This window comes from Ornithorhynchus anatinus, chromosome 2, assembly GCF_004115215.2.
Source record: "Ornithorhynchus anatinus isolate Pmale09 chromosome 2, mOrnAna1.pri.v4, whole genome shotgun sequence".
In the NCBI taxonomy this organism is placed as follows: Eukaryota; Metazoa; Chordata; class Mammalia; order Monotremata; family Ornithorhynchidae; genus Ornithorhynchus; species Ornithorhynchus anatinus.
The window spans coordinates 170,455,563-170,470,432 of NC_041729.1; the positions used below are offsets into that span (position 1 = coordinate 170,455,563).

At 48.8% G+C, this 14,870-nt stretch overlaps 1 protein-coding gene across 1 annotated transcript; it reads left to right on the forward strand.

Annotated features, from left to right (window-relative positions):
* Positions 1-1,712: 1,712 nt before the first annotated feature.
* LOC114809070 (trypsin-like) lies at positions 1,713-5,697 on the forward strand. The gene is made up of 5 exons (XM_029057876.1): positions 1,713-1,752; positions 2,723-2,891; positions 3,311-3,567; positions 3,869-4,005; positions 5,548-5,697. Exons 1-5 carry the CDS (start codon positions 1,713-1,715, stop codon positions 5,695-5,697), a joined length of 753 nt encoding a protein of 250 aa, XP_028913709.1.
* The last annotated feature ends 9,173 nt before the right edge of the window (positions 5,698-14,870 follow it).

Sequence of the window (14,870 nt, forward strand, 5' to 3'; positions counted from 1 at the left end):
ATATGAAGTGCTTAAGAGATACACATCCAAGTAAATAACTACTGTAGAAGAGAGGATAAATGGGAGGAAAGAAGGCCAAGACAGGGAAGCCCTTTATGAAGAGGGATTATTTTAGGATTATTTTATGAGGTTTTGAAGGAGTGGAGAGTGGTGGTCTATCCATATGAAGGGAAGAGAGTTTCAGGCCAGAAGAAGAATGTAACAAGGGGTCAATCGGCTTCAAGGCTCTACATCACCTTGCCCCTTCCTACCTCTCCTCCCTTCTCTCTTTCTACCACCCACCCCGCACACTCCGCTCCTCTGCCGCCCACCTCCTCACCGTCCCTCAGTCTCGCCTATCCCGCCATCGACCCCTGGGCCACGTCCTCCCACGGTCCCGGAACGCCCTCCCTCCTCACCTCCGCCAAACTGATTCTCTTCCCCTCTTCAAAACCCTACTTAAAACTCACCTCCTCCAAGAGGCCTTCCCAGACTGAGCTCCTCTTCTCCCTCTACTCCCTCTGCCACCCCCCCCTTTACCTCTCCGCAGCTAAACCCTCTTTTTCCCCTTTTCCCTCTGCTCCTCCACCTCTCCCTTCCCATCCCCACAGCACTGTACTCGTCCGCTCAACTGTATATATTTCCATTACCCTATTTATTTTGTTAATGAATTGTACATCGCCTTGATTCTATTTAGTTGCCATTGTTTTTACGAGATGTTCTTCCCCTTGACTCTATTTATTGCCATTGTTCTTGTCTGTCCGTCTCCCCCGATTAGACTGTAAGCCCGTCAAACGGCAGGGACTGTCTCTATCTGTTGCCGACTTGTTCATTCCAAGCGCTTAGTACAGTGCTCTGCACATAGTAAGCGCTCAATAAAAATACTATTGAATGAATACTACAACCCAGCCCACACAGATCAGGCATGCAATGGAATCATTGCCTAAGTAGAAGGAAGAATAGTATTCAATCTCCATTTTACACATAAAGAAACTGAGACAGAGCGGTAAGTTTCTTGACCAAGGTCACACAGCTGACAAGAGGTCTTTTGACCCCCGGCCCGTGCCTTCCCCACTAGGCCACATTGAAACTTGATAAACTATCTTTCCCTGTTCCCAACTGTCCCATTCCTGATTTCATCAACATCTCAATGTGACTATCTCAATGTGACCAGCAGATTAAGGAGCTACAACCAAACCAGTCCTTTAGGGCTTGGAAACTCTTCCTGACACAGATCACCCCCCACCTTTTAATGCATCTCTCTATCTTTACCAGTGCCTTCTCTCCCGGGCCCTCATCTCCTTCACAGGTCCCCACCACAGCAGGGAGTTGATGGGGGAGAGGTGACTCAACGTTGGTGTGGGGAAGAATTACCTGGACGTGGTCCTCAGGGTCTCTCACCCTACCCCCAGTTCTTCCTGGTAGGGAACCCTGAGCTACAGTCACTGGTAATGAGCCCTAGCCCTTGGAGCCCATGTCCCTCACAAGCATCCCACCTTGCTGGTTCCTCAGTCAGGTTCCCGGGATGGATTGCTTGGCCTGGGTCCCAGCATCTGGGAAATGATTAACCCGGGACGTGTCCCACCTGCCTCCATGAGATCAGGGTCTCTGAGCTACCCCTCTGAACACACACCTGTGGCCAGGGTACTTGAGATAAGGTGGTGAGTCTGGGGGGATAAATACTGGGTCTGTCAGGTTGGAGGTCATCCTGGAACCAGACACAGAGCAGCTACATGGAGTCTGTCCTGATCTTCACCCTCCTGGGGGCAGCCGGTCAGTATGGGGCTTCTGCCTCGCTGGGGAATTCCCCAGGATCCATCCAACCAGGGTGGGGAGAGAGGGAGATTGCAGCCGGGAGGTGGGTATCCTGGCCTGGGTGGTTGACAAGAGGCCTTGGGAAAGGAACAGCCAAAAATTGGTGCCAGAGGGTCTGGAGACAGGCTAAAAAAAAACCTTGGAAGTACAGCAGAGGGTCTGGAGATAGGGGACAGCCCAGTATGGCACTGCCCGCCAGAGGGTGTGGAGTCGGGGATGACCAGACTGGATTGTTCCCTGGGCCCCACTAGTTCAGCAACTGAGACTGCAGGGCCCTCAGATCTTTGGGTCTATAGGGGATTCAGATGTCAAGAGATCCAAATTTGTAAGAGTTTTATGGGTCCAATTATTCACCGCCTCTTCAAAGCCTTCCTTATAGAAGGCACATCTCCTCCAAGGGACTTTCCCTGACTAAACCCTCTTCTCCTGTTCCTCAGCTCCCTTCTGTTTTGCTCTGACTTGGTCCCACCCTCCCAGCCCCACAGGAACTTACATACGATGTATTAATGTCTGTTCCCCCACTCTAGACTCTAAGGTATTTTGTGGGCAGGGAATGTGCCTATTAATTGTTATATTGCACTCTCCCATGTGCTTAGTACCGTGCTCTGCCTACAGTAAGTGCTCAGTAAATCTGACTGACTGATCATACTACATCTACAGGAGCAGCATGTTTATTCAGATGCCTGGTCCACAGGGGCTCCATGGATGGTTTCCTTCCTGGTTCTTCTGGGGCTGGGCTGATTTCCCACGGTGCTGTGGGCTCAGTAATCAGGATCCGAGCTGGGACTGTGACAGGGAGGGGTATGTGTGGAGAAGGGGTCCCAGGCCAGCAATTTGGTGCCTGACTCTATGCTCCAGAAGCTCTGGGCCTTTGGGAAGAGAGTCATGGTGGATGGTGACCTCAGTCCTCTCTCCGTCTCTAACCCAGTTGCGTTTCCTACTGGAGATGAAGATGGGGACAAGATCGTGGGAGGATACATCTGCCCCAAGAACTCGGTGCCCTACCAGGTCTCCTTGAACACAGGGGGTGCCCACCGCTGTGGGGGGACCCTCATCAGCCCCCTCTGGGTACTGTCTGCTGCCCACTGCTACAACCCGTGAGTGACCTGTGGATGCCCCCACCCCTGTGGGTCATGGGGACTGGTCCTCCCTCCCAGCCCTTTGCCCATCCATCCATTGTGGGGACTGTTGGGGAACCACAGGGACCAGGGCTCTGCTCTAAGCTCTTGGGCTAGGACTCAGGAGGGTGCATAGATCTGGTTGGAACTGGGTGGGGTCCCAAGCTTTGGGTCCTCCCCGAATCAGAACAACATCCCAGCCCATGCCCCTGATCTGCTCTGTCTGGAGGTCCATTCCAGGACCCATTCCCTCTGCTCTCTGCTCAACACGACCTGGCCACCTATCCACTGAGGTGACAAGGTTGGCTTGTGAGAGGTGACCAGATGCATCCCATCTTGGGGTTGGGATGAGGCTGGGGGTCCTGGAAAGGGCTTAATGCCACCCCTACCCCATCCAGCGGCATCCAGGTGAGACTGGGGGAGTACAACCTACGGGTGCTGGAGGACAGCGAGCAGTTCATCTCAGCCGCCAAGATATTCCGCCACCCTGACTTCAATAGAAGGACCGTGGACAATGACATCATGCTGGTCAAGCTGGCCACCCCAGCTGCCCTGGACAACCACACCGTGGACACAGTCGCTCTGCCTACTGCCTGTGCCCTCCCTGGTGATGAATGCTTGTTGTCCGGCTGGGGCAACACTGTGAGCAGTGGCGGTCAGTGATGCTAGACTGGACCAGTTTTTGGTACTCAGGGCCCAGGGGCGGTTGGAGTGATGATGGTGGGACACCAGAGCCATGGGACTGAGTGTGGAGGCTGGTCAGGAGTCATAGTTAAAATGTGCTGCATGGGAGGGTTGGTGGGTTGGGAGTTGCTATGGGATTGGGGTTGTAGGAGGGGGTTCTAGTGATTACCAGCCATTATTTTTACACCCTGACTGTACTGAGAAGAAGCCCGGGATGCCAGGGGCAGGAATGGTGGGCACCTTGTTCCTTCCATCCCCTCTCTCTCTTGCAGAAAAAGTCCCAGCGCGGCTGCGGTGCCTGGATGCTCCCGTGATCTCTCAGCGCCAGTGCTGGAGCTCCTACCCAGGAAAAATCACAAACAATATGTTTTGTGGAGGCTTCTTGAAGGGAGGCAAGGATGCATGCCAGGTGATGCCCCTGCTCTGGCCACTTCTACCCTTCTTCCCCGGACACCCTTGCCCTTCCTGTTCATTTCTTTCTTCACCATGATCACACCTCCTCCACCACAGACACTCCCCCCTTCTCTGTTTGCCTTTTCTCCACCAAGGCCCCCTTTCCTTCATCCTTGACCCTCACCATCCAACCTGTCCCAGGATTATGAGTCCACTGACATGTTCAGGGGCCAAGTCCTGAGTATCATTCAATCATTCATTCATTCATTCATTCAATTGTATTTATTGAGCACTTACTTTTGGAGGAGGGCGGGCAGTGCCAGCAGTGTTGGTGGGAGCCTGGGCACAGGCTGACCCTTGAACCTACTTCTCCCATCTCTTTCCAAGAGCCCTGGAACCATGATTCTGGGGATAGAGGTGCAGGAAGGAAGAGCTGGAGTTCCAGGTTATCACCAGTGGTATTCACTGAACACCAGTGGGATGGGCCACACTGGGGTGGACAGATCCATGGCTGGTCTGAGAGAGTGCTTTGCCTCCAAAGACCAAGGGTTCCCAGTGCTGGGGCTGCACTCATTCATTCATTCATTCATTCAATTGTATTTATTAAGAGCTTACTAGGTGCAGAGCACTGTATTAAGTTCTTGGAAAGTACAATGCAGCAATAAAGAGCGACAATCCCTACCCACAATGGGCTCACAGTCTGGGGCGGGGAGACAGACATCAAAAGAAGTAAACAGGCATCAATATAAATAAATAGAATTATAGATATATACATATATACATAAGTGCTGTGGGGTCGGGAGAGGGGGAGAAGAGCAGAGGGTAGCAAGTCGAGGTGACAGGGTAGGGAGGGGAAGCTGAGGAAAAAGGAACTTAGTCTGGGAAAGCCTCTTAGAGGAAATGCTCCTTCAATAGGGCTTTGAAGGGGTGAAGAGTGATTGCTTGGTGGAATTGAGGAGGGAGGGCATTCCAGGCCAGAAGTAGAACATGGGACATGGGTCTGCGGTGAGACAGGCGAGACTGAGGCACAGTGAAAAGGTAAGCACCAGAAGAAAGCAGTGTACGGGCTGGGATGTAGAAGGAGAGAAGAGAGGTGAGGTAAGAAGGGACAAAGTGATGGAGAGTTTTGAAGCCAATAGTGAGGAGTTTTTGTTTCATACGGAGATTGATAGGCAAACAATGGAGATTTTTGAAAGGGGGGGGGTGACATGCCCTGAATGTTTCTGTATAAAGATCATCTGGGCAGCAGAGTGAAGTATGGGCTGAAGTGGGGAGAGACAGGAAGTTGGGAGGTCAGAAAGGAGGCTGATGCAGTAATCCAGTCAGGATAGGATGAGTGATTGTACTAATGTGGTAGCGTGTTGAATGGAGAGGAAAGGGCGGATCTTGGCGATTTTGTGAAGGTTAGACCGGCAGGATTTGGTGACAGATTGGATATGTGGGGTGAATAAAAGGGCAGAGTCAAGGATGATCCTGACTCCTGGCTCTGTCCTGGTCGTGGTTTGGAACCTTCTCTGGCAGGCAGGGGGTTGGGTAACCTCTCCTTTTTTTCTGTCAGGGGGACTCCGGTGGCCCCCTGGTCTGCAGTGGGCAGCTGCAGGGCATTGTTTCCTGGGGCTACGGTTGTGCTCTGAAAGGCAAGCCTGGCGTCTACACCAAGGTGTGCAACTACCTGGACTGGATCCAGCAGACCATGGAGGCCAACTGAGCCAGGACCCTCTCCTGCCCTTTCTGCTTCTCACCTCTAGCCAGCTGTCCCAGCCCCCACCCAAACTTTCATGCTTGTATCCAACCTCCTCCCCTTCAAGCCTCTACTCACAACTGGGATTTGGTTATAAACCTTTTCTGACCATTAGCTGTGTCTGTGCCTGTTTCTGCCATCCTCATATCATCCCCTTCCCTAACAGTCATCCCCCCTTCCCTCCACTTGCCCTTCCTGGGCTCCGGGCTTTGGTATGGGTGGGCTGGGTCTTTTCTCACCTGTTCTCCACAAGTAAGGGAAAATGGATGTGGAGCAGGGAACGGGAGCTGGAACATGGGCCAACAAATTGGTCCCTGGAGGGAGATGAGCCTCTCACTGGCCCACATTCTTTGCATCCCAGAGGGGTGGATCTGGGCAAGACTTTGGGTGGAAGGCAGGAATGAACCCAACTCTCTGTCCTGGAGGACTGATCCCTAGGGAAAACAAAACAGGCTGAGGAGGGAGGCTGTGGCTTTGTGAGCTCTGAGGATCTGGTGTCTCCCACTGCTGTCACGTAATTCACCTGGAGATGCCCAGGCTGTGGGAGAAACTTCTGAAGTGACATCTGGAGCTTCTGCCAATTTTCCCAACTTTGGCCCCGCATGTATGCTAGAAGTTTGAGTATTTCTGAAGTGCAAGCTAGGGGCACTGCCATGTTCTAAACAAATAGGAGCCACCAAGTTGTCCACACTGGGGGCATTGCCTCATAATAAATCAATGGGAGCAACCAAGCTATCCACAATGGGGCACTGTCCCCAAACTAAACAGTTGGGCACCAGGGGGGCACTGCCTCAAGTTAACTAGATGGGAACCACCGGTCCATCCACAATGGGGACATTGGCCCCATACTAAACAGATGCAGCATGGCTCAGTGGAAAGAGAACGGGCTTGGGAGTCAGAGTCATGGGTTCTAATCCCAGCTCTGCCACTTGTCAGCTGTGTGACTTTGGGCAAGTCACTTCACTTCTCTGTGCCTCAGTTCCCTCATCTGGAAAATGGGGATTAAGACTGCGAGCCCCACGTGGGACAACCTGATAACATTGTATCTACTTTGGTGCTTAGAACAGTGCTTGGCACGTAGTAAGTGCTTAACAAATACCATTATTATCAATATTATTACAGTGGGACAACTGCCCATACTAAATGTATATAAACCATCAAACTATCTACACTGGGGCAATGCAACATATTAAACAGATGGGAACCACCGAACCATCTACATGCTCCTTTCCCAACAAACAGTTTTTATTCTATCAAGAGAAGCCAACATTCCAATAGGAGGGGCAGAGAGTATGAATGCAGAGCTTGGGTGCAGGTGAGGGTTATGCCCCCTTCCCCTCCTCTTAATCTTCAGGGGGACAGTGGGCTGAGCATGTGGACTCAGGACCCACCTCCCCGGAGATCCAGATTCAGCCTCTTTCCCTGTGGACAAGGGACCAAGGACTAAGACAGTGTTCAATCAATCAATCAATCAATCAGTCAATCAATGATATTTATTGAGTGCTTACTCTATGCAGAACACTGTACTAAGCACTTGGGAAAGTACAATACAACAGAATTATCAGACACATTCCCTGCACACGATGAGTTTACAGTCTAGAGGGAGAGATAAATATTAATATGAATAAATAATATATAATTTAAAGATTTGTACACAAGTGCTGGGGGTTGAGGGTGGGGCAAATATCAAATGTCTAAGGATCACAGACCCAAGTGCACAGATGACACAAGGGGTAGAATGAGCCAAGAAAAAGAGGTCTTAATCGGGGAAGGTCTCTTGGAGGAGATGACCTCAGTAATGATTTGAAGGTGGATAGAGGCGTGGTCTAGAGTATATGGACAGGGAGGGAGTTGCAGGCCAGCAAGAGCATGTGGGAAAGGGGTTGGTGGAGAGATAGACAAGACTGGGGCCCAGTGAGTATGCTGGTGTAGAAGAGTGAAGTGGATGGGCAGGGCTGGAGTAAGAGATTAGTGCAGTGAGGCAGTATAGGGCCAGTTTATTGAGTGCTTTAAAGCGATACATTGGTAGCCACTGGAGGTTCTTGGGGTGACATGAATCAAATATTTCGGGAATAAATGATCCATGGAGCCAAGTGAATGGGGAGAGATTGGAGGCCGGAAGCTCAGCAGGGACAGAGATGTTGAGATGCAGAGATGCAGTCAAGGTGGGATAGGATAAGTGCTTGGATCAGCATGGTAGCAGTATGGATGGAGAGGAAAGGACAGAATTTAGCAATGTTGTGAAGGTAGACTGACAAGAATTGGTGACAGATAGAATATGTGGGTAGAATGAGAGAGATGAGATGAGTTGATGAAATGCCAAGGTTATGGATATGTGAGATAGGGAGGATAGCGATGTTATGTATAGTGATGGGAAAGAAGGGGGAAGATGGGGTTTGGGTGGGAACTGTAGGAGTTCAGTTTTGGACATATTTAATTTGAGGTGTCAGCAGTACATTCAAGTAGATATGTCTTGAAGAAAAGAGGAATAGTAAATCTCAGAATCAACTGCATAGAGATGGTAATTGAAGCCATGGTAGTGAATGAATTCCCCAAGGCAAAGGGTGTAAAGGGTAAAGAGAAGGGGGCCTAAAACTGAGCCTTGAGGAACCCCCTATTGTTAGAGTGTGGGAGGCAGAGGAGGAGGAGCCATCAGAGAGATAGGAGGAGAACCAAGAGAGGAGAGTGCCAGTGAATCCAAGGTTGGATAAAGTTTCAAGGAGAAAAGGGAGGTCTACAGTGTCCAAGGCAGCTGAGAGGTCTAGGAGGATTAGAATGGAGTAGAGGCCATTGGATTATGGTGAGACGATCATTGGTTACCTTAGAGAGGCTGTTTCTGTGGAGTGAATGGGGCAGAAACCAGGTTGGAGAGGATCTTGGAGAGAATCGGAGGAGAGGAAGTGGAGAAAGCAGGATTAAACAACTTTGTCCAGACACTTGAGAGAAATGCCAGGAGGAAGATGGGAACTGGGGTCAAGGAAGGGTTTTTTAGGATTGGGGTAAGCAGTGTGGCTTGGGAGATAGAGCATAGTCCTGGGGACCAGAAATATCTGGGTTCTAATTCTGACTCTGCCACTTGTCTACTTTGTGACCTTGGGCAAGACATTTCTCTTCTCTTTGTCTAACTTCCCTCATCTTTAAAATGGGGATTAAGAGTGTGAGCCCCATGTAGGACAAGGACTGTGCACCTGGCTGGACTGGGTCCTCAAAATCTCCAACCCTGCCCCTAGCTCCTATGGGACTGGGATCACTGGTCTACCAGCATTCGCAGCCCATGAGACCAGCAAAACCTGCCCCTAGGAGCCCATGTACCCTATGAGCTCCCACCATCCTGGTCCTTGGTCCCTGGTCCCTGGTCCCTGGCAAAGATTAACCTGGGACATGGCCCACCTGTCTCTCTGGGATCTGGGTCTCTGGAATTTCCCTGCGAAACCACACCTGTGGCCTGAGACCTTGAGAATTTCCATTCTAGAGACAGTGATGGAGTAATTGAAATACATTACTTATAAGGGAACGGGAGAGCATGAGGATAAGCACGTAAGAGCTGTGGGACTAAGGTTGAGAAGAATATCAAGTGCTTAAGGGCTACAGATCCAAGTAAATAACCAATATAGAGGGTAGGGCAAATAAGAGAAATGGGGGTCTAGTCAGGGAAGCTTTTTTCGTGGAGGGATTATTCATTCATTCATTCAATAGTATTTATTGAGCGCTTACTATGTGCAGAGCACTGTACTAAGTGCTTGGACTGTACAAATTGGCAACAGATAGAGACAGTCCCTGCCCATTGACAGGCTTACAGTCTAATCGGGGGAGACAGACAGACCAAAAACAATAGCAATAAATAGAATCAAGGTGATGTACATCTCATTAACAAAATAAATAGGGTAATAAAAATATATACAAATGAGCGGATGAACAAAGTGCTGAGGGGAGGAGAAGGGAGAAGGGGAGGAGCAGAGAGATAAGGGGGGGTAAGGGGCTTAGCTGAGGGGAGGTGAAGGGAGGGTAGAGAGGGAGCAGAGGGAAAAGGGAAAGCTTGGTCTGGGAAGGCCTCTTGGAGGAGGTGAGCTCTAAGTAGGGCTTTGAAGAGGGGAAGAGAATTAGTTTGGCGGAGGTGAGGGGGGAGGACATTCCAGGGCAGCAGGAGGACATGGGCCAGGGGTAGATGGCGGGATAGGTGAGAACGGGGGACGGTGAGAAGGTGGGCAGCAGAGGAGCAGAGCCTACGGGGTGGGCAGTAGAAAGAGAAGGGAGGAGAGGTAGGAGGGGGCAAGGTGATGGAGAGCCTTGAAGCTTAGAGTGAGAAGTTTTTGTTTCATGTGGCGGTTGATAGGCAACCACTGGAGGTTTTTAAGAAGGGGAGTGACATGCCCAGAGCGTTTCTGCAGGAAGATGAGCCGGGCAGTGGAATGAAGAATAGACTGGAGCGGAAAGGGACAGGAGGAAGGGAGATGAGAGAGAAGGCCAACACAATAATCCAGCCGGGATATTATGAGCCTGTACCAGTAAGATAGCTGTTTGGGTGGAGAGGAAAGGGCGGATCTTGGCGATATTATAAAGGTGAAACCGGCAGGTCTTGGTGACGGATTGGATGTGTGGGGTGAATGAGAGAGCTGAGTCAAGGATGACCCCAAGGTTGCGGATTTGAGAGCTGGGAAGGATGGTCATACCATCCACAATGATAGGGAAGTCAAGAAGAGGACAGGGCTTGGGAGGGAAGATAAGGAGCTCAGTTTTGGACATGTTGAGTTTTAGGTGGTGGGCAGACATCAAGGTGGAGATGTCCCGGAGGCAGGAGGAGATACGAGCCTGAAGGGAGGGGGAGAGGACAGGGGTAGAGATGTAGATTTGTGTGTCATCTGATCTAATCCCCCCGATTAGACTGTAAACCCATCAAAGGGCAGGGACTGTCTCTGTTACTGATTTGTACATTCCAAGTGCTTAGTACAGTGCTCTGCACATAGTAAGCGCTCAATAAATACTATTGAATGAATCTGCATAGAGAGGATAGTTGAAGCCGTGGGAGTGAATGAGTTCACCAAGGGAGTGAGTGTAGATGGAGAACAGAAGAGGGCCAAGAACTGACCCTTGAGGAACTTCTTAATCCCGAGTTTACAGATGAGGTAACTGAGGCCCGGAGAAGTGAAGTGACTTGCCTAAAGTCACATGTTAATCAAGTGGTGGAGCTGGAATTAGAACCCAGGTCTTTCTGACTCCCATGCCTGAGTTCTACACATTAGGTCACATTGATTCCTCTAATGCCACACTCCTCTAATGCCAACTGTACCTTGATGACCTCAGTCTTGCCGTGGACCTCTTACCCACATCCTCCTTATGGCCCAGAAATCCTGCCCCTTTAGATCTGAGTACCACTCTCTCCACCTTAAAAAACCCTCCTGAAATAATCCCTCTTCCAAGAGGTCTTCCCTGACTAAGCCCTCATTTTCCCTACTCGACCTCCCTTCTGCATCACCCTTTCTCTTGGATCTGGACCGCTCAAGACCTTGGTATTCACCCCACCCTCAATCCCACTGCACTTGTGTACATAACCCTTTTACTCGCCTATTCCCTTTTCTTTAATTTATTTTTATGCCTGTCGCCCCCTCTAGACTGTAAACTCCTCATGAGCAGGGATAAACCCTGCCAACTAACTATATTGCACTGTGTTCTCCCAACTGCTTAATAATAATAATGGTATTATTATTATTTATTAAGTGCTTACTGTGTGTCAGGCACTGTACTAAGCGCCGGGGTGGACACAAGCAAATCAGGTTGGACACAGACCCTGTCCCACGTGGGGCTCACAGTCTCAATTCCTATTTTACAGATGAGGCTACTGAGGCACTGAAAAGTCAATTGACATGCCCAAGGTCACACAGTAGTCAAGTGGCAGAGCGAGGATTATAATCCACAATCCTCTGACACCCAGAACCATGCTCTATCCACTGCACCATGCTTCTTCAGTGGTCTGCACACAAGCATTCAATAAATGAGAAGCAGCATGGTCTAGATATGGGACCGGAAGTCAGGTCCTTCTAATCCCACCTTTGCTACTTGCCTGCTCTGGGTTCTTGAGCAAGTCCCTTAACTTCTCTGTGCCTCATTTACATTATCTATAAAATGGGGGTTAAGACTGTGAGCTCCACTTATAACAGGGATTTTGTCCAACCTGATTTGTATCTTTACCAGAGCTTAGAACAGTGTCTAGTACATTATTAAACATTTAACAAATGCCATTGACTGATCGACAGACTTAAACAGAAGAGAGTAAGGTACAGTAAATTGTATTAGATGAGTAAAGTATGGAGACAGGATTGCAGTAGGAAATCAGTTAGGTTCATTCATTCATTCATTCTATAGCATTTATTGAGTGCTTACTATGTGCAGAGCACTGTACTAAGCGCTTGGAATATACAATTTGGCAACAGGTAGAGACAATCCCTGCCCTATGATAGGCTCACAGTCTAAACCGGGGAGACAGACAGCAAAGCAAAACAGAACAAAACCAAACAAGACAACATCATTAGGTAAGGTAAGAGGGGGAGAGCTGACTGAGTGTTTTGAAGCGAGATGGTAAGGAGTTTCTGTTTGTTGCAGAGTTGGATGGGCAACTCCTACAGGAGTTGGGAGATAAAGACTGACTGGATTTTTAGGAAAATGATCGGGGCAGTTATGATCGGGGCAGCAGAGTGAAGTAGGGACTGGAGTGAGGAGAGGCTGGATGCAGGGAAGTCAGTGAAGAAGCTGATGTAGTAGTGAGGGCATGAAAGGATAAGTGCTTGGATCAGCATGGCAGTAATTTGGATAGAGAAGACAAGGCAGATTTTGACACTGTTGTGTAGGTAGAACTAACAGAATTTGGTGACTGAATATGTTGGATCAGTGAGAGAGATAAGTTGTGGTTACAGGGCTGTGAGACAAGGGAAAATAGCAGTTCTGTCTATAGTGATCAGAAAAGTAGTGGGGAAGATCAGACTTGGTTAGGAAGCTAAAGAGTTCTGCTTTGGACATGTTGGACATGTTTGAGATATTCATTCATTTATTTATTCATTCAGTTGTATTTATTGAGTGCTCAATTTGTGCAAACCACTGTACTAAGTGTTTGGGAGAATACTATATAACAGATGTTGTTGCAGCAAGGCTGAAGGTAATGTGATGCTGCACAGAGAGAGGTTTGAGGTTGGAGAGGTGGATTTGGGAGTCATCTGCACAGAGATGGGAAGTGAAGCCATGGGAGAGAATGAGTTCTCCAAGGGAATAGGGTAGATAGAGAATAGAAAAGAACCAGGAACTGAACCTTGAGGAACTCCCAAAGTTAGTGGTGGGAGGCAGAGGAGGAGCTGAAGAAAGCCAGAGAGCTAGAAGGAGAACCAGGAGTGGACAGGGTCTGAAGCCTGGTTTAGAAGATATTTCCAGGAAAGGGGGTGTTCAACAGTGTCAAAGACAGTCAAAAGGTTGGGGAGAATAGAGGCTGATGGATTTGTCAAGAAGGAGATCACTGGTGACCTTAGAGAGGGCCATTTCTGTGGAGTGAATGGGGCGGAAGCCAGATTGCAAAGGATTAAGGAAAGAATTTGGGGAGAAGAAATGGAGGCGGCAGGTGAAGACAGCTCAGCCAAGGGGTTTGGAAATGAATGGTTGGAGGGAAATGGGGTGATAACTAGAGGGAACCATAGGGTCAAGAGAAAGTTTTTAGTATAGGAGATACTAGGCATATTTGAAAGCAGTAGGAAGGAAGCTATTAGAAAGTGAACAGTTGAAGATGGCAGTCAGGGAGAAACAAAGGGAGGGAGCAAGTGTTTTGATGTGATGTGAAGGCAGGGGGTCAGAGGTGCAGGTGGAGTGAGTGGATTTTGAGAGGAGTTGGGAGATTTCCTCTTTTGATGCTACTGGGAAGGATGGAAGACTATCAGCCAATCAAAGCAGGATGGCTTAAGGGCAGGAGCCTGGACTTGAGAGTCAGAGGTTGTGGGTTCTAATCCAACTCCACCACTTGTCAGCTGTGTGACTTTGGGCAAGTCACTTCACTTCTCTGTGCCTCAGTTACCTCATCTATAAAATGGGGATTAAGATTGTGAGCCCCACACAGGGCAACCTGATTATATTGTAATAATAATAATAATGTTGGTATTTGTTAAGCGCTTACTATGTGCCGAGCACTGTTCTAAGCGCTGGGGTAGACATAGGGGAATCAGGTTGTCCCACGTGGGGCTCACAGTCTTAATCCCCATTTTACAGATGAGGTAACTGAGGCCCAGAGAAGTTAAGTGACTTGCCCACAGTCACACAGCTGACAAGTGGCAGAGCTGGGATTCGAACCCATGACCTCTGACTCCAAAGCCCAGGCTCTTTCCACTGAGCCACGCTGCTTCTCCCAGATTAGGGAGATTGTAGATTGTATCTACCCCAGTGCTTAGAATAGTGTTTGGCACATAGTAAGCGCTTTACAAATACCATCATCATCATCATCATAATCATTTATTGAGCAATCACTCCGTTCAGAGCAACATACTGAGCCCCTGGGAGACTACAGTACTCAAGTATTGGTAGTCATGGTCCCTGCCCACAATGAGCTTATACTCTACAGTGGTTACATATATTAATATAAATAATTTATAATATGTGACATAGATATGTACAGTGATCATGTTTACTAATTCTATTGTATTCTACCAAGCTTTTAGTCCAGTGCTCTGCACACGGTAAGTCTCAATAAATGCCACTGACTGATTTGGAGCATCGAAGAGGGGGCAGAAGTATATTGGAGTGGAGAAGTGAGTGCAAGAGAGATTTTAGGAATGGCTTAATAATTGATGGCTTCAATTTCATCAATGAACTAGGTCACAGGGACATCAAAGGTCAGGGACATACAGAAGACAAGAGGGAGGGAGGATTTAAGGCAGCATTTAAAAGTCTGAAACATGTGGCACGGGCAGTAGGCATGAGAGTCAATAAGGATGGAGATGTATTATTTCATGGTGGAGCAGAGGGCAGAGTTAAAGTAATAATAATAATAATGTTGGTATTTGTTAAGCGCTTACTATGTGCACAGCACTGTTCTAAGCACTGGGGTAGATACAGGGTAATCAGGTTGTCCCACGTGAGACTCACAGTCTTAGTCCCCATTTTATAGATGTGGT

What these genes read in the sequence shown, in the direction of transcription:
- LOC114809070 (XM_029057876.1), top strand. Translation starts at nt 1,713, where the DNA reads ATGGAGTCTGTCCTGATCTTCACCCTCCTGGGGGCAGCCG. An exon ending in GCTGCCCACTGCTACAACCC is followed by an intron (nt 2,892 to 3,310) that starts GTGAGTGACCTG and finishes TACCCCATCCAG; the next exon opens with CGGCATCCAGGTGAGACTGG. An exon ending in CAACACTGTGAGCAGTGGCG is followed by an intron (nt 3,568 to 3,868) that starts GTCAGTGATGCT and finishes TCTCTCTTGCAG; the next exon opens with AAAAAGTCCCAGCGCGGCTG.